The following is a 25660-nucleotide window of genomic DNA, read 5'->3' as shown; positions in this document are numbered from 1 at the left end:
AGACTTTAAAATAAAGAATGTTACAAGAGACAAGGAAGGACACTACATAATGATCAAGGGATCAATTCAAGAAGAAGATATAACAATTGTAAATATATATGCACCCAACATAGGAGCACCTCAATACATAAGGCAAATGCTAACAGCTATAAAAGAGGAAATGGGCAGTAAAACAATAATAGTGGGGACTTTAACCCCTCACTTACACCAATGGACAGATCATCCAGACAGAAAACTGATAAGGAAACACAAGCTTTAAATGACACAATAGACCAGGTAGATTTAATTGATATTTATAGGACAGTCCATCTGAAAACAGCAGATTACACTTCCTTCTCAAGTCCACACAGAACATTCTCCAGGATAGATCACATCTTGGGTCACAAATCAAGCCTTGGTAAATTTAAGAAAATTGAAATCATGTCAAGCATCTTTTCTGACCACAACACTATGAGATTAGAAATAAATTACAGGGGAAAAAAATGTAAAAAACACAAACACATGGAGGCTAAACAATACGTTACTAAATAACCAAGAGATCACTGAAGAAATCAAAGAGGCAATCAAAAAATACCTACAGACAAATGACAACGAAAACACAACGATCCAAAACCTATGGGATACAGCAAAAGCAGTTCTAAGGGAAGTTTATAGCTATACAAGCCTATCTCAAGAAACAAGAAGAATCTCAAAGAATCTAACCTTACACCTAAAGGAACTAGAGAAAGAAGAACAAACAAAAATTCATCTAGAGTAGATAGGTAAATAATGCACTGGGTAAATAAGAATAGATGGAGTAATGTTATTAATAAATGTATTAAATAACGTGATACTCTCATTTACCTAAACTTTAAAAAACAAGGTAAATAATTCAAGTAGATTCTGTTTTCATCAGTATCTAGGGTAGGGGTTCAAATGGGGAGACCCCTAGAGGGATGCATGAGAATCTGAGATTGTAGAAACCAAGCTTGTCTCTCCCAACCTGGAAACTGTGATCTGCTGCAGGTATAAGACCCATACCTCTATCCCCACAAAGATACACAGGGGAGCTCAGGTATTCTCCAGCTGCATTGGGGCAGGTAAATGTTGTGAATGAATCAATGTGTATTCATCATTACGTACGTTTGTAAATTTGTCTGTGATGGTAGGTGGCAGTGACCCTGTCCTGAAAATTACTCTGGAATCATGCCCACAACACTGACATGCTCATCACATGTTTGGGGGCTTAACCAGAGAGGCAGGGGTCCTGTTTGGGCCACTTGCTAGCTGTGTAATCTTGAGCAAGTGAAGAAAACTTTATGTGCCTGGTCTCTTCATCTGTAAAGTGGGTTGTCATAGCACAGCTCTCATAGGAAAGTAAAGATGCAATGATTTAGTATGTACAAAGCATTTCTTCTGGCTCCCGGACCATAAGAAGTGCTGTGTAGTGTTTGCTACTTTAATATCCCCATCATTGTTGTCATAAACATAGATGCCGCATCTTCCCAAGAAATGGATTAAAATGATGCAAGCAAACAAGTCACTGGTTCAAAAAAGAAAGAAAGAAAGAAAGGAAAAGAAAAGAAAAAGAAAAACAACAAATAAGCATCTCAAAATTCAAAGTAAACATTTCATGGTCAGTGCCTGGACCTCAGAAAAATAGTCACAGTCTGCCAAATAAAAGAGGAGTGGGTCATGGGTCTTCTATTTTTTTTTTAACCTTTTTGTTTTAGAATTATTTTAGATTTACAGAAGCGTTGTGAAGATTAGCATGGACCCTTCACCCTACACTCCATCTTACTCCGCTGTGGTACATTTGTCACAAATAAGGAACCAACCCCAGTACGTTATTGTGAACTAAACTCCACAGCTCATTCAGATTTCATGAGCATTTTCCTCATGTCCTTTCTCTGTTCTAGGATCCCATCCATGCTGCCACGTTACAGTGAGTCATCTTGTCTCCTTAGCCTCCTCTGGTTTGTGAGAGTTTCTCAGACTTTGCTTGTCTTTGTGGCCTTGTCAGTTTCAAGGAACACTGGTGAGGCACTATGTAGAATGTCACTCAGTTTGGGTTTGTCTGGGGTTTTTCTCATGGTTAGACGGGGCATGTGGGCTTTCGGAAGGAAAACCACACAGTTAAAGGGCCATTCTCATCACATCTCCTCAAGAGAACGTGCTATCAACATGACATCACTGATGATGTTAACCTTGATCACCTGGCCCATTATGTTTGCCAGTTTTCTCCACCGTGAAGGTTATTTCCCCCCTTTCCATCTCGTCCTTCTTTGGAAGGAAGTTACTATGATCAGCCCACACTCCAGGAGTGGGGAGATATGACTCCACCTCCCTAAGGGGGGAGTATTCTACAGAAATTACTTGTAATTCTGTGCTGGAGATTTGTCCCTATTTATTTAGATATATCAGTATAGACTCATGGGTATTTACTCTGTGCTGTGGCTCATAATTCAATACTACATCATTTTTTGTTGCTCAGATTCCTCCAGCTTTGCCAGTGGGAGTTCTCTCTTCTGGACTCCTGTGTCCTTCGATGTATTGTTCCAAGCTGGTTGTCTTGTATATTTCCCACCCTGGTCCTAGAGTGAGCCATTTCTCCAAGGACCCCTGGTTCCTTTTATTGGAGAATAAATAGAAGAACCAAGATCCGGGCATGGAGTGGGTTGTTTTGCTTTTCTGGCTGCTTCCTAATGAGTCAATGTTGACAGCAAGCTCAGCAGCAGAAAACCCAACCCTGCAGCTACTCCCGGGAACAAATCATATTCACTGTCAGTCGTTTATTAGGTTTGCGTTCTGGTTCGGAAAAGTCAATGTCATTAGGCTCTGCAAATATTTGAGGAACACTGCATGTCCTGGTCAACTAGGAGGGCGTGTTCTAAGTCAACACTATTCTGGGTGAACTCATCAGAAAGACACTTTTCCTGAAATATTCTTTGTTAGATTAGCTTCTAGAGCTTCTTGTTTTCTGAAACAGGCTGGTTAAATCTCATCTGATTATGATGCTAGGGTCAGTATGTTTCTTGGAAAAATTTGATCGGCATATAGGGATTGCAGCTTTTAACCAAAACCAAACCTACTTCTGAGTTGCATGTATTTCTTTCTGGGCAATGCTGGAAATAAGTCACTTTTTTTTTAAAGAACTTGCTGGAAGGTAAGGAGCATTTTCATACTGGAAGTATAGCAAAGGCAAAGGGTCAAATTCAGAGACTTCAGGGAGAAAAAGAAAGGAAGTGTCGATCCATGTGGCATTGCTTCCCTTTAAACCTGTGATTGCTGAAGCCCCAGACTAGACCGAGAGCATTCAGTTACACTGATCTAGAAAGACCCAATCTAGGCTGTAGGTGCGTGAGGCTGAAAACTCCAGAAGAAGCACCTCTGTGGCACGTGGCCTCGATAGGGGCCTGTAGGGTGTCTTTGGCACAGACAGATACCAGATGGAGAACAGAGGGGCTTAGTGGTGTCAAGTTAAATCATACTGTAGACTTTTAGAAATGACATGTCAAGCCTTCCTCCTGGGAAGCTCTATTAGAGATCCACCAAGCCTTACTGTTTTGCTTTCAAGGGACCAGAACTGCAGTCACCCGCCCTGGTTACTCGATATTTATGTCAGTGTCTCCGGTAATTTGGATGCACTTGCTATCTTGCGTCCTCAGGTTGGACTCCTCCAAAGGTTACTGACCTTCTCCTCCAGGGCAGTGGAAAGCCTCCAGGTGACCATTATCTGTGCAGAGAAGCCAGAGGGAGGACTGTCCTTTGCCACCGGTGCCTGCTTGCACCTTCCTCTCTGACATGCAATTACATGCTCCTTTTTCCTTGGTTTGTTGTCATTTAAAAGGTACTTCACAGTGATTTTGCAAGGCACAGAGAGATTGCAACAGGAGGCATTATCTCACATTCAGATAATCACTGGCTACAAAATAAGTAAGGCCGATGGTTTTCCTGGAAGCTTAAGGGTTTTTTTTTTAGCAGAACGCAGCCTAGAGAGCTCCCTCCAGCCAGAGAGGAAACCCAGGATAGCTTATCCTCCATCAGTCCTGACGCACAGTCAAATCCAGAGCTGGGGCAATGCTCACTTATCTTAATTCTTTACAGCTTTACTGCTGTGGAAAATATTTGAAGGGAGGGACGATCAATCCACTTGTCAAGAAAATGAACCGTGTCCCAGTGCTGTGCTCAGTGTCGTTGTGAATGTATCATGAAATTGCCACTATTCCTGGGCCGTAGGCGTGAGTGATAGCTCACCATTTCAGGCTGGCAGCTTTGCAGTGAGAAAAGATGGCAGGGCTACTTGTCCAGGACACTAGGTAATAAAGCCTCCGAGCTCCGAGTTGCTAGATCTTAGGAAGTATTTTTCCCTTCATGTCAGAGATGGGGTGTAAGTACTTGCATCAGGCAGTAGGGTTAAATGATAGTACATCTGTCATCTTTGAAAATCAAGTGGGATATTCTTCCCAGATGCTGAAAAATACAAGATAGAATAAAAGTTCCATTGCACTGATAAAAGTGAAACATATTTATAACAGACCCTCCAAGGTATTTTTTAAACATATTTCAACATGACATAATAAATAGGACCAGGCTAATTCCTTGAAACTTAATTTACCCAAAGCCTAAAGGTCGTTATACTCTAAAACTTCAGCGTTCTGTTTTTACATGAATGCAATTCATTTTATAATGCATTCACTTTCATTTTAGAGAAGAATCACTTGCATCTTAAGAAAGGGAGAGAAGTATTTTATGCAACTGGCATTTTTCTAACATTCTCTTCCAAAGTCCTAGCGTTACATTTTTAAATTCAGCTTTTCAATCGGTTATACACACACAAAGCTTAAAAAGTCAGGCCTCTAAGAACTGGTCCCCTCAATAGCTGTTCTCCCAACCTGCCCTCGCCTTTTCTCCTACTCCCAGATCTGGTTCAATGCAATTCTGCCTGCATCCAAACGCTTTCAGGTCACTTTTTATTATTTGGTTAAAATTAATGTAAAAATTACATTAATCAACATGCTCACCCTGAACTAACTGAGCTGTCCAGCAGCCTAGGTAAGCCTTCCACACTGGCCCGGCTACCCGCTCAGATGCCTGCCTGTCACATGGGCCCCACTGCCAGGCTCCCTTTGGGGCAAGTGTGGCGCATGGGCCAGGGCCTATGTTGTCAGGTGAGAACAGAGCAAGGCGGAAGCAGCTCGAGGACCCATGTGCCAGTCCCCCCATCGGGCAGGTTCACCCTCTTTCCTAGCTCCTCAGGGATCACGTGATACCTGCCTTCTCATTTCACTTATATACACCTTTTTCTAACAACCTTGCTTCCTGCTTTTTTTCCCCGCAGCTCTGTTTTGTGATGTTCTGGACCCCCAATGTTTCCGAGAAAATTTTGATAGACATCATTGGCGTGGACTTTGCCTTCGCAGAACTCTGCGTTGTTCCCTTGCGAATCTTCTCCTTCTTCCCGGTTCCAGGTAAACAGAGAATGAAAGAAAAATTCTTATTTACCCTCATGCCTGATTCAGTCTTCTTTGTTGGCAAACGTTTGCAGTCCTGTCCCCCCGCCAAAAAAAAAAATTTTTTTAAGTGTTTAAATTTCACAGTGGATTAAAACGATGCAAAGACATCATCCAGTCAGTTGAAAGTTTGAGAAACAAGTCGATCAGGCGTCATGTGTTTCTTAAAGGTACAGTGGTTGCAAACTCAGTAAAAGGAGCCCAAAGGGAGAGCATGAGAGGTTCCGGGGGCAGTAGAATAGTTCTGTGTCTTCACTGTGGTGACGGTTACACAAATCTATGCCTGTATTGAGGCTCTAAAAGGACTCCTGGAGAAAAGAAGAATCCAGAGGCAAAGCGGAGGCCAGAAATGGGCCGTGGAGCTAGTCGAAGCTGGGGCTGATGGCACACCTACCACCCTGTGCCTGTTCCCAAGTCAGGCCACGAGCTGCCCCTGCTCTGAGATGCCAAGCATTCCTGGAGACTGTTGGGGTGCCCTCTGGTCCTTGGGGGTGGGGTGGGGGTCACCGGGGGAGCCAAGCTTTGGCGCCACCTGGAAGAGGCTGCGCTTGCTGGAGATCAAGGCGCATGTCGTTGACTCCCCAGTCTGGACTTGAGCGGGGGCTGGAGGTGCCAGAGCTGGGACTGGGGTGGGACTCGCCTTTCATCTTTCCTCGCCTGTCAGACCACGGGCGGGCGTGCAGACAGCCGGCCCCACCTGTCTTTGCCACCTGCTGGGTTTGGGCCAATCAGGTTAGCATCCCGCCCGTGTGGCCTCACCCTCTCCCTTGGCCAAACACAAGTGAGTGTCTATGTCTCATAAATTCAATGCTTCCACCTGGGGCGGGCGGAGCACGGCGTCAGACCAGGAAGACTACAGGTTCTTTCTCCAGAGGGACCCTGGACACGAGCTGTCACCCCAGGAGTGAGCACTTCCTCCCCCTCGATAGGCCTATGCCTGCTGCCGCCCACATGGGATGAAGGGCTAAGCCTCCCGCTTCCCCAAACCCCACCTGGTTTCAGATCAAACCTAAATGTTGCCCAGGGTGTCTGTGCCCCCAAACCAGCCCGTCGATACTTGACATGCTGTCCTTGGAGCCCCTCCTTGGCGCTGGGGCCGGTGCCCTGCCTGCCCTCCGGAAGCTCACAAGTCAGGCTGGGGAGATGGGGTACAGGGAACACGTTGTGAGGCCTTTATGAAAACGAGGGAGCCAGCTGCGGACCGGTGGTCAGGATGCTGGGGAGGACACAGGGAAGGGATGCCCATCCCTCTTCTTCACCCACACCTCCGTCCTCCGCAACACCCCCCCCCACAGCCTGTGGGCTGGGAAACCCAGCTTCTGGTCCAGCTGCTCTCTTCCCAGAGTCAACCTGGATCACCATCAAGTTGCCGCTTCTCTCTGAGTTTTCTAGACAGGCGTGATCAGAGCTTGAGGCTAGGCGGGGGCTGGGGCGGGGTGGGAGGGACCGGCAGCAGCCCCATGCCCCAGGGATGGCGGTCACGGCGGCGAAAGGGGCTGCCCACAACCCACCCTCTGGACACTAAGGCTGTGAAGCGAGGGAGCCGAGGTGGGCACGGGGCTCCCCCAGGCCCAGAGGCGGGGATCAGGAGCCCCGGCGGGAAGACGAGGTGACCAGCGCAGGGCAATGGCAGCAAGGCCTGCGTCCCACGCAGCCGCCCGGGGGCCCTGGATGTGCTGCGGGGGGCTCTGGGGGGTTAGAAGCGGCAGGATGGGAGAAGCGGGGCATTGCTGACGAGTCCTCGGCTCTCCCCTCAGTCACCGTGAGGGCCCATCTCACCGGGTGGCTGATGACCCTGAAGAAGACCTTCGTCCTGGCCCCCAGCTCTGTGCTGCGGATCATCGTGCTCATCACCAGCCTCGTGGTCCTGCCCTACCTGGGGTACGTTGTCGGGGGGCTGGGGCTGCAAGGTCTGCCGCCACCTACATGCTCTGTCCAGAAGGCTACGTCTGCTCTTTCCCGGGAAATCCCCAAGCACGTCTAGAGTTAGAAATGCCGAGGGATGCCTTGGTTCGCTGCCCAGGACCAGGTGGGAGGCTGTCGAGATCCATTCTAGAAAAGTACTTCCGGGGTCAGGCCCATACACAAACCGCATGGAGCATCTATCACGGCGTGGCAGGCACGGGAAGGTGAAAAACACAAGGGAGCAAGGGTGTCGCCCTGGTCTTCAGGGGCTCCCGGTCCCCTGGGGAAGGGGCATGGTCCTTCCCACGGCTTGGGAAACCCCACGGTGCAGAGAGGACGGGCGGGATGCTGTGGGCTTACACGCGGGGGCCCTGCCCCTCCCACAGGAGACGCTGAGCTGAGACCTGAAGCAGGAGAGTACTCCGGGCCCCTCCCCCCGCAGGTGGCCCGTTTACTAGCTGCAGCCCTAACCAGCAGATCTCGAACACGATCGTCCGGTCCCCCTGTTGTCTACACCCTTCCTGGGTTTTGGCTGGGTTTTGACTCTCTTTGTGCCTCAGCGGGGCTTTAACAGACAAATGGCCTTTGTGTGTTCATCCCCAGGGTACATGGAGCCACCCTGGGCGTGGGCTCCCTCCTCGCGGGGTTTGTGGGAGAATCCACCATGGTCGCCATAGCAGCATGCTACGTCTATCGGAAACAGGTGAGAGGTGGCACCAGAACCGCGCACCTGCCTGGCCCTGCCCAGGTGTAAGAGACAGTCTGCACGGTCTGCATACGGCCATGGGGGGGGGGGGGAGGGGAGGGCACAGCCCTCGCTGGCAAGGGCTGCAGGGAAGGGGCGTCCTCAGGCAGAGGCAGGTCTCCATCAGCTGATGGGCGGGCGGGGAGGTGGGAGACAGGATCCGCCCACCCCTCACCCGCGCCCCGAATGCTTAACACAAGAGCCAGGCACACAGCCCACTCCCGAGTAACCCCACTGCAAGGAACATGCTGGCCTAAGATGCAGCCTCGGCGAGGTCGCCCCAGCCATAAACGAGATCCCAGTCCGCGGCGAGGGGTCCCCTGAGACCCCGTGGCCTCCCCCTGCTCTTGGCTCCGCTGCGCTGCGTCCCTGCCCCAGCCCCACGCTGATGAGTCTGCTTTGGTCTAGAAAAAGAAGATGGAAAACGAGTCGGCCGCCGAGGGGGAGGACTCGGCGATGACGGACATACCTCCAGCAGAGGAGGGCACGGACGCCGTGGAGATGCAGGAGGGGCGCGAATGAGGCGCGGACGCCCGGGCGCTGCAGGGACGGCCGAGATGACACGTCAGCGTCATCTGCTCTCCCGTCGTGTTTTGTTCCGCTTTCGTCTTTGGTTTTCGTTTGGGTAAGGAAAGAGGCCTTGATCTTACGGTTTCACGGCCACTCTGGCATACTGGGTATGCCCACGCTGATGTGAGGACCTGCAGAACGGTCTCGCCGTTGCTTTGTGGAAACAAACCAAACGACTGACTTCATGCCCCCCGCTCCGTGAGGACCCCGAAGACATAGCTGCCTCGTAGCCCACGTTGCCTCCCCACCCCCTCGGACAGTCTCCCCTTGGAACCAAAGGACCGCGGCTGTGCCGTCCATCGCCCCTTAGACACCACCGCCCGGCGGGCCACAGACTGACCCTGTCCCCTTGCATCGCTCTTGAGAACCGACAGGTGACAACTCGGCTTTCTTTGGTCGGCTTCCCAGTAACGTGACTGTGTCAAGAGATGTGGCTCAGAGGCATTGCACCGTGGATGCGACGTGTGAACACGCTGGACAGGTGGACGGATGGAAATAATCTCCCGTGGGAAGGTGTGAGGTGCCTTGGGGGCAGAAACTGACACATGCAAACGATAACACTTCACCTCGCCTCTTCCTAGATTTGAGCGTGCGCTCACTTTCAGGCCCTGTCCTGTACATACGTGAGCTGCCTTGTTAAAGTTGTCCTGAAGCGAATCTCCCAGTTGCCGCGTCCTTGGGCATGACTTTCCCTGAAGGCTTGTTTTTCCACTCACCTTTCCCGAAGATGGCACTAGAGCAAGGGAAACGGATGGAGCATTCTAACTTTACGTTTTAGTTTTTAAAGTGAACTGAAGCTTTAAGTCATAATCTAGCATTCTAATGCCAGGTTGCTGTATCATCACTTTGGAAGTAGATTTATGACCTGGTCCCGCCCGCCGTTCTTAGTCCTAACCGTGCGGCACAGGTAATTCCGAGTGTACTCCTGTACGCCCCTCTCACACCACAAGAGAAAGCAAGACATTTTATAAACGATAGCAAAGTCACTATGTGATATTCCCTGAAACGACACATTTGAAATCCATTCAGTGCAGTATATTTTTCTAAGTTTTGGAAAGCGGGTTTTTTCTTTAAAAAAAAATTATGGACACGGTTCACTAAATTCTTGATTTAGTCAAAATTCCTAGACTGAAAGAACCTAAACACAAAAATATTTTAAAGATATAAATATATACTGTATATGTTATGTAATTTATTTTAGGCTATGTGATACATTTCCTATTTTCGCATTTTCAATAAAATGTCTCTAATACAATACGGTGATAGCTCGTGTGCTCAACATACCTGCAGTTGAAACGTATTGTATCGATGAACAGTGTGTCTTGTTTGCAGCAGTTTTACAGTCTGTCATTTGTATATAAATGTAAGGGTCAGTAAATGACAAGAGAACTATTTTTCGTTATGAGCAACAGGGGTATAAATGGGTCAGCTGATGTAGACAATAGTGGGAATGGAAATATATGCTAGAAGGGCAAAAAAGAAACAAGTCAAGCCTTTTGCGTTCATTGCTTTCAGTGCCGTGTAATCATATTGTTCCTCACAGAAAAAAGAATGTAAAGGCTCGGAGTCAGCCATGAATATCACAGGGTTCGTTCACATGTCTGGACACCCAGTGACCCCGGGGGACAAATCCTCATGTGCTTCCTCTGAGCGGGTTTTCCGCTGAGAATTAAGATGCGTCGCTTTGGGGTGGTTTCAGGGGCAGATCTGAGAAGATGGGGAAAAAAACCTAATTGTATCGGCTTTTTTAAAGTACATGACTAGAAAATTAAACAGCAGTATTTTTTAACATGTGTGACTAGTATTTCATGCTTGTGGGGTTGGAGCTTAAAGACTAAGTTGAAAAAGCAAATTCTTTCCCTCCGAATCGGGGAAGACCAGCTAGGCTCTTCATTATGCGATTAGAACACAGCATTACAACCTCAGAGACACCTTCGGTGATGAAGAGTCACGGGCCAGGGTGTTCTGTTAGAGTTTCAGAAAACACAGGAAACAAGCCCCGACCCAGGCTGCGATGACGGGGCTGCCGACTGTGCAGGGCGCACATGTCCAAAACCTTTCTCCTCCAGCCACATGCCCTCTCCTCCCAGGTTCCTTCATTCGTTTGGGCTGCTAAAGTCACTTCACAGCTTGGGCTGACAAGCACACACCTTAACTTCCAGAGCAAAACCCGCTGCTGGCAGGTTCTTCTGCAGCTGTTCTAACCAACACAGATAGGAGAGGAAGAGGAATGGGTCTCCTTCCCACTTTTCAGGGTGAGGGGGGCACCCCTTTGACTTCGGCGCCCAAAGAAATGTGCCTCCAACCCAGGTTTCCTTTTTCATGTGAGTCGCTCAGCTGACAGAAGTGTTTAGGGAGCCGTGCCTGGAGAGTCTCAGGTCAAGGACTGTGGAAAGACCAGACGTGACCTCAGTGTGGACCCATGCCTCGCAGACACACAGGATCTAAAACCACGGGGCCATCAAGCTGCTTGTATTTAGATGCTGAGAAGCGAGTCTGGGCTGCTCAAAGTGGTCCTTCCATCCTGAGGGCCTTCTCTGGGCCAGTTCAGGTCAAGAGCAGCTTGTCACGTGGCCTCTCTGCTTTCTGAGGGGCACAGGCGAGGTCATTCTCAACGCAGCTGCTGTGGGCTCTGAGCGGGACCTCAGTGTCACTGGCGTGGGTGAGACACCAAGATCTGAGCCGGAGGAAGCAGGCCGGGCTTGCTCCAGGGAAGCCAGGACAGGCCGGGACCTGCCAGCCGCCACTCGGCTCAGGGCGTGTCCAGAGGTTTGCACGTTAGCTGCAAGCCCTCACTTGCTTGAGACTCTTTAATTTGGGCACAAAGGTCACTGGTTTACGTCACTGTGTGAGAGCCAGTCACGCCCCCCTCGTTGCCCGCCTCAGGCTGGTCTTGTGCAAAAGTCCATCTTCTTTGTTTGGCACGTGTGTTTTGCACCAGCAGTTGGTTTGGCTCTGGAACTGTCCAGGGATGGCCCATACGCTCAGAAATGGAAACTTTTAGTGATAGTTGAGGGCATATGGGATGGGGCCAGGCTTCACGACAGTAGCAAAAGCACTTGGTTTTTCACTCCCTGAGTCCTCCCAGCAAATAACCTCGGGAGGTGCCCGGGAGGCCCACGAGAAAGGCGGCCCGGCGGCTCCGCTGTAGTCCAGCTCCAGCAAGACCCCAGGGCACTTCCCAACCAGAAGCCAGCTCTGTGGTCCCCACATGCAGCCTTTTCTGGTCTCTCTTGGAATTGGGATAATCACTGCATTTCCCCAATATCAGAAAAGTTATTCAGTGATACCTCTAGAGCAAGAGGTGAAAAAGTTAACACCTCCCTACCCTCCTACCTCATTCTCATTTGGGGGTCTTCTGGAAGGAAAGGGCAGGGGGAGAGCCACTTTTGTGTACCCTGAGTTTCCAGAAGCACAGCCATTTAAAGACTCAGTAGTTCTCTGACTGGATTTTTTTTTTTTTCTTCAAACTGAAGTGGGAGAGAGACTGAGAAAGTATTTATATAGTTGTAATTAAATGACATTATCTTGAGAAATATTTTCTTGTATTTAATCATCTTTCTACTTCTGTAAATCTCTACACAGACCAGTGCCCAGGACTGCATGAGCTGGTGTGTACCAATTAGTCAGGGTTTCTGGCCTCTTTGCAGGTGAGCTGACCTCTAAACCTAGGATGAAGTCTTCATCAAAGCAATGCCTGGTCCAGGAAAGGGGCCTTTTATGTTCTAAGTCCTAACCTTTTTCTTAAAATATATAACCAAAAGTGCAATGAGCAGGGCTGTACAGCTCGTGGAGATTTGTGTTGAGACGTCTGTGTTGCACGTGCAGCCAATTCCCTAAAAGCAGGCTCCTGCCCGCCTTCTGAGAAGACAGGCACTCTCGGGCAGCGCCCTCACACGGCTCTTCCATAAAAAGCACTTGAACCTAGAAAAGCATGTTTTTAAGCAACGTGTTTGGTAAACATTCAGGATCCTCCTCTGTGTGGTTACTGGGAGTCTCTACTTCTGTCCTTTGAAGCAGCAAAACATCACGTGATTCATCGACTGATCTAACCACACATAAAACAGGATGTAGAGAAAATCTGAAGATACACGGAAAGACCCTGTTGCCTGCCCTTTTAAAGGTTATGTCTAAAATTACCCAAATGTGCAAAATGAGGGCTATGTTACTACATAATCAAAATAGCCCAAACCCCACTCCGAAGTCAGAAAAGGTGTAACGAATTATAGAGTTTACTGTCTGATCTCAAAAGGGAAAACAATGAAGAGGAGCTGGTGAGAGCTGAAGATTTCACTTTCTCCTCCAGAGGGGAGGCGAGAACTATTAGCTATTGCACTCTGCGCAAAGAAGCGCCAAAGATGTGCCTCCAAAGTCTTTTTTTAAAAATCATCCTTGCCAAGCCAAGTGGTTCCAGAAGAACTTTTTTCTCTGCTTCATTTGCAATCAACCAGGGTCTCTGAAAGACTGTGTAAGATCCACGCACTTCTATAGATTGCTGTCAGCTGCCCACGGCTTCAGCACACGTTTCTATATGGTACCCTTTTTTAAGTTAGGAGATGTAACCCAAAGTGCACTTCACTAACAAGATTTGGCATCGGCTTCTACAATCCGTACATGCAAACAGAAGCGCACAAGAGCCAGGAAGCCTTTCTCTCTCCAGCAGTATATGTGGTCTCCTTAGGTCCAAGAAGTGGGGAGACGGGGCAGACCAGCTAAAAATGCTTGTACCATTCGCTCACCATCCAGCTTCGTGGAAATTCAGTGACGTACGGAGATTGCTCGTTACTATAAGATTTAGAGGCATAGATGTTCTCCGACCATGAACCAGGGACAAGAAATGGTGTCTTGGGGGTGGGAAACACCACGGCCAGGTGGACTCTGGTTCCCTGAAGTGTGGGGCTGCGGACATGGGGGACCCACAGCTTGGATGAACCGGACACTGAAGGAGAAGTTCAAGCTACTCTGGTGGAACAAAGGCAGTACAGGGTTCACGTGACCACCAGTCACCCAGCAGCCAAAGCATGGAGCAGTCACTGGGAAGCAGGTCACGCCCCCAGGGGTACCACATTCGCAGGGCTCCTGGGCAAGTACACTGCTCCCTGGGTCCATGCGCTATTTGGTTTGCTTAGTGATGTATTGAGAGGGCAAATATCTAAAGCTGGAATGATCAAGGAGCTAGTCATAGAGCTTCAGGAGTCCTGACAGAGCCACAAACGGGATTCTGTCCAGGTTGGTCACCTGAACAATGAGAAGCTCAGGCCATTATTGCTAAGGCTCCTTCCTGGTCTAACAGTCTATGCAGGATCTGGGGTTTAGAACACGGTACGGGATCCTGCAATGGAAAAATAAAATTACCTCATTCTCCGTTTCAGATCTGAATATTAGCAGTGATCCAGAATTTTTTTTTAACAAAAGTAAGTCTTCTGGGAGTCATTTTTCTCTGTGTGGCTGTCAGCTTACAAGCTTTTCAGTTTTTCATCACTGTGGGTTTAATTTAAACTGTCAAAACCAATCACATTAAAATATTTGTGGGGCCTCCCTGGTGGCGCAAGTGGTTGAGAGTCCGCCTGCCGATGCAGGGGATACGGGTTCGTGCCCCGGTCTGGGAGGATCCCATATGCCGCGGAGCGGCTGGGCCCGTGGGCCATGGCCGCTGAGCCTGCGCGTCCGGAGCCTGCGCGTCCGGAGCCTGTGCTCCGCAACGGGGGAGGCCACAACAGTGAGAGGCCCGCATACCGCAAAAAAAAAAAAAAAAAAAAAATATTTGTGGAGCCTTGATTAAAACTGACTGCAGAGGTCGGTATAAAATATATGTTGCATTTAAACAAGTGCTGTGTATGTATTAAATAGATGTAAGTTTTTGCACTGTTACGAGCATTTATATGTGCTTTTCTTTTGCGGGTTTTTTTGGGAGGGGAGGAAATTTGTGCTCATATATTGTCAAATAGCTTTCATACTCTAATTTTACTTTAAGTAAAGCTTAAACTGTCAGTGTATTGATTGAGATTGCTTTTAGTTTCTTGATTTTCTTATTCTAACCATTAGTCTGTTTACACACCCCAAATTACGTGGTTACATAACTCTGACTACAATTTCCCTTTTTTTGTCAAACATACATGGATATTAAAATTTCGCCCTTTGCCTTGGTAAAGAGCTGAAACCTCTACCCACTGGGATATTTCCCCAAACTCTGTGTCTTACTTAAATATGACCTATTTCTTCAAATTTTATTCTGTACTAAAATGAACTGTTACTTCCCATGACTGCAATAATACTGAAAGTTCTCTGAGGCCCGGCTTCTCCCCACCCCTTCTAGAATGGGGATACCAGATAGCCCGGCTTTAGGAAAGTGAGAAGAACAGAAGGTGAAAACCCCTCCTGCCCACATCTAAGGGACTCTTGCTCTTATCTGTCTTTATGTGAAAAGCATTTCTCTTTTTAAACCCTAACGTCTTAACCTCAGAGACTGATGGCTCTCTTTTTTAACCTCCTATGAAAGATTATATAATGTGTTTTATTACCTGCCTGAAATCAACAAGGATGTTAGCGTGCTACTGACTTGCTTGAGATCGCATATTTTCTTTACTGTTTCATGATGTTTTTGAGTTAAATCAAAGATCTCAGCACTACCTCTACCATGCTTCCCTATTACTGCCTCTAACATTACAGGGTTTTGAAGTCTAAGAGGTCATCGTCCTTTCCACCCACGGCACTTGGGATATGGCATGTCTTCCTGCTAGGCTGTGATGCCAGGATGTGGAGCTGTGCTGGCCCAAGCATCGTCAGCTTTCCCCATGGGGTGCAGTCCTACCACAAGGGGCAAATCTTCACCCCTCCCACACTTTCTCCTGATGTCCCAGATGAATCACATTATCAGCCTCCCCAAAACCTACTCCACAACACCCCCATCCCCCACCAGTGGGGGTCCCACTAACCCCAATCAGTTTCCCTCCTAGTTTCTCGCACATCCCTCCCTCCCTCTGCAGCTTAAGTCCCACTGGCTTAGCTCAGGGGCTCCTGGTCATCTAAGGCCCGGATGCTAAAGAAGCCTCCAGAACAGTTTCCTTCTCCAGGCTCGTGCGTCCCCCTGGACAGCGATGTAAATGGCACCTCCAAGAGTTTTGCAGTGCCAACCTGCACAACCACTCCCAGCCACCAGATCACCTCACCCCCACCCTGTCTCACACTGCAGAAGACCTTGAGTGTTCATACCTGTCTTCGTTTATGAGGGCTGAGGGCTTCCAATCAGGAGGATGTCAGAGTAACCGTCATGAGCCAGTTCCTGGTTTTGAAACGCCTGCCCCTCCCCTCTTTACCTATCTGTGAATTATCCCAAGCCACCACATCCACACCTTATACAATGGTAGCAAACTTCCAGAATGTTTCCCCGTATGATAACTAGTTTGGATACATTCACAGATACAATCTAACGGGGGTTTTGGTTAATATCAGGGAGAAAACTATGCCCTCTTCTAAGTTTTCCTTTTCAACACTGTCAAAGGCAGTGCTGGGATGAAAGGTACACTGGCATTGCTTATATTCTTACTTTCTGCCCCCAGCAAGCTCCAGGTTTCTTACTGGACGATGCAAGCCAGTACATATCCTGCTAATTTCACAGTTCAACACACTGGTCTTTGTGCAAAAGGAACAAAAGAAATCAGGAGCCGCGAGGCCTAATTCTATCTCTGTGGCTTATTTGTTGTGAGCCAGGCAAGTTATTGGATGCCTCTGGTTCCGCCTCCCCTGCTCTAGAACGAGATCTTTTCTAGGCCTCATCTACTGCGACATCAGGATTTGCAGAGCCGTCGATGGCAGTGTGTGAAGACAGGCGTGCACGTCTGCTAACCTTCCAAGTGGTTTGGAAGTGCCCCAGCCAACAAACCTATGAACATTACTGCCGGCCTGCCTTCAACAAAGAAAAACTACTAGAGCTTTTACAGAACAAAACAAAGACTAATCGTATCTCAGGTTCAGAACCTTTGAATCCAAAGACCAAAACAGAATGAACAAATAGAATTATTATTATCAAACTTTACATTATACTACACACCTAAAATCCTTTCATCTGCTTCACATACCAGGCTCTCTTGCTCTGATGGGAAGTGGCTGAGGAAAGCTGCCTGTGGTCGGCTCCGGTCTCCCCCAGCCCGGGGGCCCTGTTAGGACAGAGGACGCATGATGGAGTCAAAAAGCAATTACTTCCCCATGCCTGGCAATGCCACGTCCTATTTCAGCTCTGTTCTTCTGCCTTCCCCTAAATGCTGCCAGGGCCCAGACTTCAGCAGCCTTCCTCACCCTCCAACTGTGTTTCTCAATGCTATTTAATTCCACTCTCTTTAAGAAAGACTCAAAGCGGCCTCCTACACCCCAGGCCCCAGGCCTGCTTCCACCTCAGTTGGGAATCCAGCTCTACAGGCTCCGCGCCACCAGGGAACACCCCTGCAACTCTTTTAAGAGAAGGTTGGAAATACGTTCCAAGAGCCTTAAACAGGGTCAATTTAAGGATGCATAAAAAGATCGATGAATCAGAAGGCTCATTATAGCACTACTTATAATTGAGAACACTGGAAATAGTCAATGATGTTAATTATATAATTGTTCTCAAGATTTTTTTTAACCCTTAGTGTATCACAGTTCCTCACCATCCAGCACAATTAGGATGTGATCTCCAAGAACGTAAAAGACAACTTCCATGGCGTGTTTGCTATGTTCTCAGCATTCTCTCCAACATTCTGAGGACTAGGGTCTCCTCAGGAATGGCACCGCATGGCAGTGTTTTTATCTGCCATAAACTGCATCCCAGTTCCTGATTTCGGGAGACGGCACTAGGCGGGTATTTGGAAGACAGTGTCCATAGCTTAAATGAATATTCCAAATTGTAACAGAGAACGAAAACCCACCATCACCAGACCTCTCAGCCATCTTGCTAGGGTCTTGCAAGGGTGCAGGGCTGGGCTGCAGGGTCATGGACAGGGGAGGGGAAAAATCCGCACTCAGCCCTAGGGAGCTGATTGGGAGAGTGTCACCCTGGGCTTTTCCACCCCAGGGCCAAATCAGTTTTGCCTCTGGAGCTGTGCTGGGGGCCGGAAGTCTGGGATGAAGCCTCCAGACCCAGCAAGTCAGAAGATCATTACCAGGCCACTCACATGGAGCCCAGACAAGAGGCAGGGGCCGGAGGAGTTGGAAGGGGAGACAATTCAGAGAATCTGCAGAAAGAACGCCCAGACTTCGAGCAAGGGAGACATGGTAAGTGGGAATGCACTGTATATACACATAAATACTCTCGTTTTACACACATATGACAGTTGGTATTTTCTTGATCATTTGATGGTTATAATTCCTAAGGGCCTCCCTAGGATCCATAGCCCAGATCCCTGTTTTTCTCCACACTTCCTACCATGGGGGGAGGCGATGGAGGAGAAATGCCAGAAACACCAATGCCCTCGGAATTGAGGACAGCACCACAACTCCGACAAGAGGAGGGGGAAAGGGGAGAGTGTATTTACAGCATTTAGTTTATTAACCCAACTGAATGGGGCAATGAAGGCAGGAGAGCTTGCTGTTGCTGTTCAGCATATGGGAGGTCTTTTTGCTGCCATCACCGACCTGCCACTGCTGCTCTCTGGATGCCCAACCCCTAAGCAGTGGGTGCTTCAGAAGCCCAGCACCATTTTGCCAAGACTCAGTTCTTTGGCTCACAGGAAGGTAGGGCACCGGAGGCTGAAACTTCGCCCTCTAACCCCAAGAACACCTCTGAAGGCCGCTGTCTTCCCCGTTCTTCAGATGAGTAACCTCTGTCAGCGGCAGTCCGATTCACACGCAGTGCATACAAGTTCCTGCTATCACACCTCTGGGTGCGTTCCCATCCGTCTGGATGGTTCTTGAACACCTAACAATGCTGCACACGCTGAGGGCCTCTCCTCGGCAAACACACGGCCAGGCTGGGTCTGGACTGTGACTGCAGCCCTGCTTTGCAGGCCTAGGGGATCTTCCTGGAAGCCTCTGCTGAGTGCTTGCACCTTGCTTCCCCCCACCCGCAGGGGAGACAGACCGTGCTGGAGGTGAGGACTGAGGCTACAGAGGCGGGGTCACTGGGCCCGGCTCCCCCGAGTGGTGGGTGAGGAGACTGGTCTTGAATCCAGACCCAAGAAGCCCAGGAGTGTGCACCTAATTTGGGCGGATCACTTCCTACAGGCTCAGCACTGTGAAGTCATCGGGCATCACAGGCCCGTCTTGGAGATGCTGGAAACTTTAAAGCACTGAACCCAAATCTCCCAGGTCCTCAAAGTCAGGCATTTAACCAGAGCAACACAGCCAGGCTTCTGAGTTTTTATTTTCTAAGTTTGTTTTTTGTTATTTATTTTTACAATCCTTAGTGGCCAGGTTGCTACAGGGCATCAGCAAACACCGAGTAGCCTCTGCCTCTGACGGTGAAGACGACGAAGACCCAACACGTCGCGGAGGAGGAAACTCCTGCCGCGGACGCAGGTGGGACCAAGGCCCCAAGCTGACGGGAGCCTGGGGGGCACAGTTTTCTGAGCAGGCGCGGTTTCTGACAGATGCTGACACTTTACAGTGTAAACAGGACACTGCTAAACAAGCCAAGACGAGCGGGCCAGGTTCACACCACGTTCCCGGCCGCCCTCCCCCTGCAGCCTGCAGTCCGGCTGACAAGGAAGGAAAACCACCACCAGAGACAGGAGGTCGGTCGTTACCCTCTCCGAATTCACAACACAGAGAGTCGGAAGCGGCTAAAAGGCGAGTAACAACACCAAAACATTTTTATAAAGACAATGGAAACGAGAAGGGAGCTCATTAGATACATTCACTTTGGCTTTCTTCCCACAGTGAAATACTCGAGGTGACCAGCATTACCGTGGCTTGCTCTGGTTCCTGTAGGAGTACCGTATTTTAGCACCATTTATGAGGATACAGATCAAGGCATTTTTCACTATACAAAAGGTCTTGAGTACAAAAAATTATTTTAAAGTTCAGAATTCAGCTCAACCACCCAAAAGATTGCCGAGACTGTGGTTATCTCCAGCCCCGTATCCTTTTCTTGGATTACCCATGTTTTGGCGATTTCACCCCTGACCCACAGCTACACCCAAGAAATCAACAAGAATGCGATAAAGCTCTGGTCAGTGTTCTCCCTATTAATGAGTATTCAAAATATGGAAATATACAGATGGCCATAAAGGCCTGGGAACAGAGATATACATAATAAATGGCTTGTTGATAAGACTTTCACTACAATCACCTATTACCTCTAGACTTAACGACCACTCTGTATAGTTCAATTATGCCTACTAAGCCATTCCACCATCCCCGGTAATAAATATCAATTTACCATGAAAAAAAAATGCACACGGGACAGCTCACCTTCACCCTCCCAAATGTGGCCGGGTCTCAGGCTGTGGGACCTCGCGTACGTAAGAACGTCCCAGTGCAACTGCAGGCCAGCAAGCAGGCACATTCATACACACGCACACCTCCCTTCTGGTCACGGCCGAGCCTGCCTTGCTCCTACTGCTACTGCTACCAAGGAGGGGGGGAGCAGCCAAACCAGTTTAGTTTTGTGCTTCTCATGGCTCCAAGTTATTAACTGGATCACACAGGTATTAATCATCGGCTGCCCACGTCTTAATTCACTGCATAACTCAGCAGTGGCTCCCTGATCTCTCCAGCCCCTCAGAAGACATCACCAAGAAGTTTTTCCGAAAGAGTTAAGCATTACACAGTCTCCTTCTGTTAAGTAGGGGACTTAAACTTTAGGAAAAGGGATTTGCAGGATCCACGCACAGAAGTCTTCCACTGGTTCCGAGTTTTATCCTTGTATAACGTGAGCCACGGAGGTCTGTCAGGCATCTGTTGTTTTGTTTTTAAAAGGCATTTTTAATCTAAAATCAGTTCCTCCTTCTTCAGTTCACTTCTTACAGTTCCTTGGGCCATTTTTAAATTACCTGACACTGTGCCCTGCCTTTGCTCAACTATTTGGGGATTCTATACCTTTCACACACATTTCAGATTCAGATTCACTCCACACACATTCAGGGCTTCCTTTTTATTGCTTTTAAGTAGATACAGATCTTTTTTAAAAGGCACCTATGTGTTTTTGTGTATGCCTACAAGTAACATTCCCCGGAGGTTTACACTTCTGAAAACACTTTCTGGCTTTCAAAGGGGGAGTACCTGCCAAGTCTTGCTTTAGAAAGAGAGAGAGAGGAAAACAATCAAACTTTAACACCAAAAAGGAGAAAAAGCCAGGAAATCTATCTGAGTCCTACTTCTGCGCTGTGACGTAAGAATGCTAGATCATTAAAGGGGAGAGAGCACCTAACCGTCACCATCTGGAAGCTCTTCAAAAAGCAGACGACAAACTCTCAAGTCAAAGAGTGCCTTGGGGTGAAGAGGGCAGGAGGAATAACACAGCCTCTTAAAAAACAAAGGAAAATACAAGCACACAAAACCCAACAAAGGTGTTTCTTCCGACAGAGGTGTGAGATTCAGGTGGCCTGAGATTTTACTTGATAAGCTCTAGAATTGGAGGGAAAGAAGAATAATGAAAGAAAACAAAGGCAATGTCTGTTTTCCGCAATCAAAGAAAAACACCAGTATTTATCAGATATTAACCGAATGTATAACAGAATAACAGAAGTGTAAATGGCTCTATCTAGACAGCAGGGTCAATCCTGTTCTGTGCCTTTAAAGCATTTTTGGATATGCTGGATTCTAAGGAAGAGGAACTGACATTTGAGATCAAATCCCCCCCGACGCTCAGGTCATACGTGAAAGAGCGCACATTGGCAGCTTGTTCTCAACTGCCACCCTCACTGTTCCGTGTGTTATGAGTGAAATCAGTGGATGCTGTAAACGTCGGAGCTCAGCAGGTGAGGAGGGGAAGCGGGAGAAGTTCTCAGGGAGCAGCGTTAATTCCTGGAACTTGTTACAGGGAAATTCTTTTAGGTTTAATGCACCTTAAATGAGCTCAAAGGTTTAAGTCAGGCCTGTTTAAGGTAGACATTATCCTTCTGCCAAGACCATAGGGCCCAAAACCACTGAACTCTTGCAATAAACTCTGGGATAGAAAGTAAGCACAGTGTCGTTCCTACTACCTTCCTCTTTCTGGAACACGATCATTTTAGAAATTCCCTCTGAGTAGATCATCCTCCTGAATCCATTTGGTCTCAGTTCAATTTCAATTCTGCTGATGTCACCCGACCAGGCCAAGAGCAGGAATGAAAAATGGAATTAAAACCTGGGGCAACCGTAGTTGCATGTTGCCACACAAAAAAACATTTTTAAAGTTGGCCAATCATCTATATTTCCTGAGGTACTGTCTCTCTGAAAGTTTTACTTCTCTTATGCTGTGATCCCTCTAAGCCTGGATGGCAGTCTGAGAGCAGAGTGTAATAAGTTCTTGGGACAGAGAGCAACTTAAACGCACCCTTGTGAATTTTTATCAGTGGGGTGGTTAAGACCACAATTTCTGCACACACTCTAACAATATCACACACAGGAACAAGAAAAAAGTATGAAACGTAAACAAGCTGCCCAGAAGCCCAGCTCAACTCAAGTTCACTAAGATTAGAACATTCTCAAAATGCAAAGACAGGTGATCGTGAGTATTATTAAATTCAGCAGCAGCTATGAACCGGATGGACACAGACCCCTACTGCCTTATACAACCTAAGTGTTTAAAGTTGTGCTTTTAAAAATGTTCAAGAATGAATGGTAAGCATTTCCTGTTTTAAGTTACATGAAAAATAAGTTACATAAAATGAAGCATCAAAGCCAACAAGAATTCATCATTTTTACTTTCATTTGGCTTCTAGGTACCTCCTTATTTGAGGCACCATTGCATTTCACAGTGAAAAACAAAGCCTCTCCAACACATTCACACACATTTAGAGCAGAATTTAATTCAAACACTCCAATGCATAAGTAGCTACCTAAACGTGGTGAGTATTATTGATGAGGTAATGGGAAAAATATCAATATTAATGTAACAGTCTGCATAGTTTCATGTGTCCTCTGAGTTTTCTCAACCAAGAATTTTAATTTTTAAGTGAAAGCAAAACTAACACTATCACAAAAGGTTTGCCCCTCTGAGAAAAAAAACCCAACAGATTAGCTATCTTATAAACTAAAAGCTTAAATTGGACCAAATAAAGATCTTACTTACTATAAAGTAAAGTTCAGTGCTTCAGGGTAACACCACGTCCACAAATACTGAGCCAATTCAGATGCCACTGACACAGCCCTAAAGAGTGACGCGTCCCATCCCTTGCACCGTGGCCACAGTACACGCCCCACGTGGATGATTCGGGCCCGAATGCAGACCACGCTCAGCTGGGCTGCCCTGTCCAGCCCCCAGGCACCACCCTAGCCTGTGACACGCAATCACTCGTGGCCAGAACGCTGCCTCCCCCAGGCACAGCCAAATCAAGGGCAGGTGCAGCTCGGCCATGCTTCTACAGTCAGTTTTAAGCACACGCTCTGTTTAAACTTACCCATGAAGAGCCTGAGACGCTTTGCTCTTATTCATCCAACAGAGGAGCCACACGGATTTGGCAATGGAAGCATTCTCCACAAAAATGATCATTTGGCCTTGGTCTCCTCTAAAAAAGCAGGTGGATCTAAGCCTTGTTCTGACTATAAAATGGTGGATCCACAGAAGTGGAGACTAAGGAGCAGCCCCGACCCCAGAGAGCGACGAGCCGCGCTCGCCCGCCAACTACCGCCTGCACCCAGCGCCAGACCCGGGGTGTTCGCGACCGCAGGCGCCTGTCACGTTCTTCAGAGCCAGGACATCCTGCTGCCACTGCCTGTTTCTGCAGCTCCCTCTCCAGCCTTTAAATAACTCACTACTGGGGACCCAGTTCTTAACCTTCCACTAGACAATCTGCTTCGAACAGCGTTAATTAACAGGTAAATCCAAACCACTGCTCGATGAGACTACCAGAGGACGTGACGGCTGGGCCGCTGACAGGCTTTGTCCCAGAACTCCACCATGTAAGCAGACTGCGAAGGTGCACAGGAAGGGCACCGCAGAGACCCATCACCCCCAAAACAAAAAAATTACCATCTTTAAAAAAAACGGAAAGCCAGTTTACTAACAGAGAGCGCTCTGACCATATTCCTCTCCAAAATAAGGCTCCTCTGATACAAATCGGTTTGTTTTATGGAGATGCAGTTTGCACCTTTCAACAGGTGTGCTCTGAAGGCCCCCAGTGAAACATAGTGCATCATAGGTGAGGGAGAAAACTTGATTAATTCTGATTATCAAAAGCCAGTCTTCAGAACATTCCAGTCCGGCTTGGCTCACAGGGCCCAAGAGTCCTCAGAGGTCATCCCAAGCGACCCGCAGGCCCGAGGACCGGGCCGAGTTGCCAGGCCGCCCGGCAGGTCTCACACACTCGTCTCCTCACACACCCTGACGGGGACGTTGTAGTGGCGATCATCCTCGGCGATCAGGGTCACCACCGGCCAGTCCCGGGGGGGGTCGGTGGGATAGACGGTGATGAACTCTTCAGTGCTGTACTTGGAGAGCCGGTACACCTGGATGGTGTGGCGCACAGCGTAGGCGAGAAGGAACATTTCAACCTGGGGAAAGAGCAAACACTGAAGGACGTGGCGGGAAGCCAGGGTGAAGGATAAGCCTCACCACCCATCCACTCCCGCCCTGGCGTCCCCGAGGTGCACGGCACGGCTCAGTCACAACCCTTCTTCCTCCCCGTGGGCCCAGCCCCAGTCCTTTTGTATATATGGGTCCTTATAAACAAGCACATCATCAAGAAGAGATCCTATGTCTGATCAGGGACTCGTGTACAGAATATGCAAAGAACACCTTACAACTCGACAATAAAAAAGCAAATAACCAGTTTAAAAACTGGGCAAGAGACTTGAGTAGAACAGATATTTCTCCAAAGAAGATATGCAAATACCAGTAAGTACATGAAAAGTCATCAGGGAAATGCAAACCGAACCCACAATGAGAAACCACTTCCCACCCACTCGAATGGCTACAATCAAACAGATAATCACTGGGGGCGACTGCTTAACGGGCACCAGGTTTTCTTTCAGGGGAAGGAAACAGTTTTGGAACTTGACACAGGTGATGGTCACACAACACCGCAGATGTTCCGGAAGTGACTGAGTTGTACACTTTAAAATGGTCAATTTTGTGTTATATGAACTTCACCTCAATTAAAAAAAAAAAAAAGAAGTGTGGTAAGGATGTAAAGAAATGGGGCTCTGAAACATTGCTGGAGGGGATGTAAAACAGTGTAGCTGCTTTTGAAAAGTTTGGCAGTTCCTCAAAATTTTAAACACAGAATTACCATGTGGCCCAGCAATTCCACTCCTAGGTAAATACCCAAGAGAACTGAAAGCATAGTTCCACACAAAAAACTTGTAAATAATGTTCACAGAAGGATAATTTATAATGGCTAAAAAGTGGAAACAACCCAAATGGATGAACAAAATGTGATATATCCATACGATGGAATATTATTTGTCAATAAAAAGGAATGACGTACTGATACATGCTGCAATATGGATGAAACTTGAAGACAGCAGGCTCAGTGAAAGAAGCCAGTCATAAAAGACCACATATTATAAGATTCCATTTATATGAAATGCCCAGAATAGGCACATCTATAACAACAGAAAGTAAATTAGCGGCTGCCTAGGGCTGGAAAAAAGGGAATGAGGGCATGGGGTTTCCTGCAGGGGTGAGAAAATGGTCTAAAATTAGCTGCTGTGATAGCTGCAGAACTCTATAAACATACTAAAAACCGCTGAGTTACACACGTCAAAAGGGTAAACTTTATGATATGTAAATCATATTTCAGTAAAACCGTTATTTAAAAAATGTTACAGCAGACCTTGTAGGGACTCGGAAAGGACTAACTTCAGGCTAATATGCAAACCACGCTCTACCAGG

The 25660-nt window shown here is 47.8% G+C and overlaps 2 protein-coding genes across 4 annotated transcripts in view; one reads left to right on the top strand and one right to left on the bottom strand.

The window, feature by feature from the left end:
- ANKH (ANKH inorganic pyrophosphate transport regulator) overlaps positions 1 to 10501 on the top strand; it is a 145412-nt gene extending 134911 nt beyond the window's left edge. For both annotated transcript variants that reach the window (XM_060092740.1, XM_060092742.1), the window contains exons 9-12: positions 5321 to 5450; positions 7250 to 7373; positions 8001 to 8100; positions 8551 to 10501. In XM_060092740.1, the coding sequence (XP_059948723.1) occupies positions 5321 to 5450; positions 7250 to 7373; positions 8001 to 8100; positions 8551 to 8664 (468 nt within the window). In that variant the 3' untranslated portion in view covers positions 8665 to 10501. The remainder of the gene's footprint in view (positions 1 to 5320; positions 5451 to 7249; positions 7374 to 8000; positions 8101 to 8550) is intronic.
- Positions 10502 to 19027: 8526 nt separating this feature from the next.
- Positions 19028 to 25660, bottom strand: part of OTULIN (OTU deubiquitinase with linear linkage specificity) — a 33770-nt gene continuing 27137 nt past the window's right edge. For both annotated transcript variants that reach the window (XM_060092738.1, XM_060092739.1), the window contains one exon: positions 19028 to 24318. In XM_060092738.1, the coding sequence (XP_059948721.1) occupies positions 24124 to 24318 (195 nt within the window). In that variant the 3' untranslated portion in view covers positions 19028 to 24123. The remainder of the gene's footprint in view (positions 24319 to 25660) is intronic.

This window comes from Mesoplodon densirostris, chromosome 3, assembly GCF_025265405.1.
Source record: "Mesoplodon densirostris isolate mMesDen1 chromosome 3, mMesDen1 primary haplotype, whole genome shotgun sequence".
NCBI lineage: Eukaryota > Metazoa > Chordata > Mammalia > Artiodactyla > Ziphiidae > Mesoplodon > Mesoplodon densirostris.
Note: the sequence above shows the minus strand (reverse complement) of the source record. Positions and strands in the feature narration are given on the sequence as shown.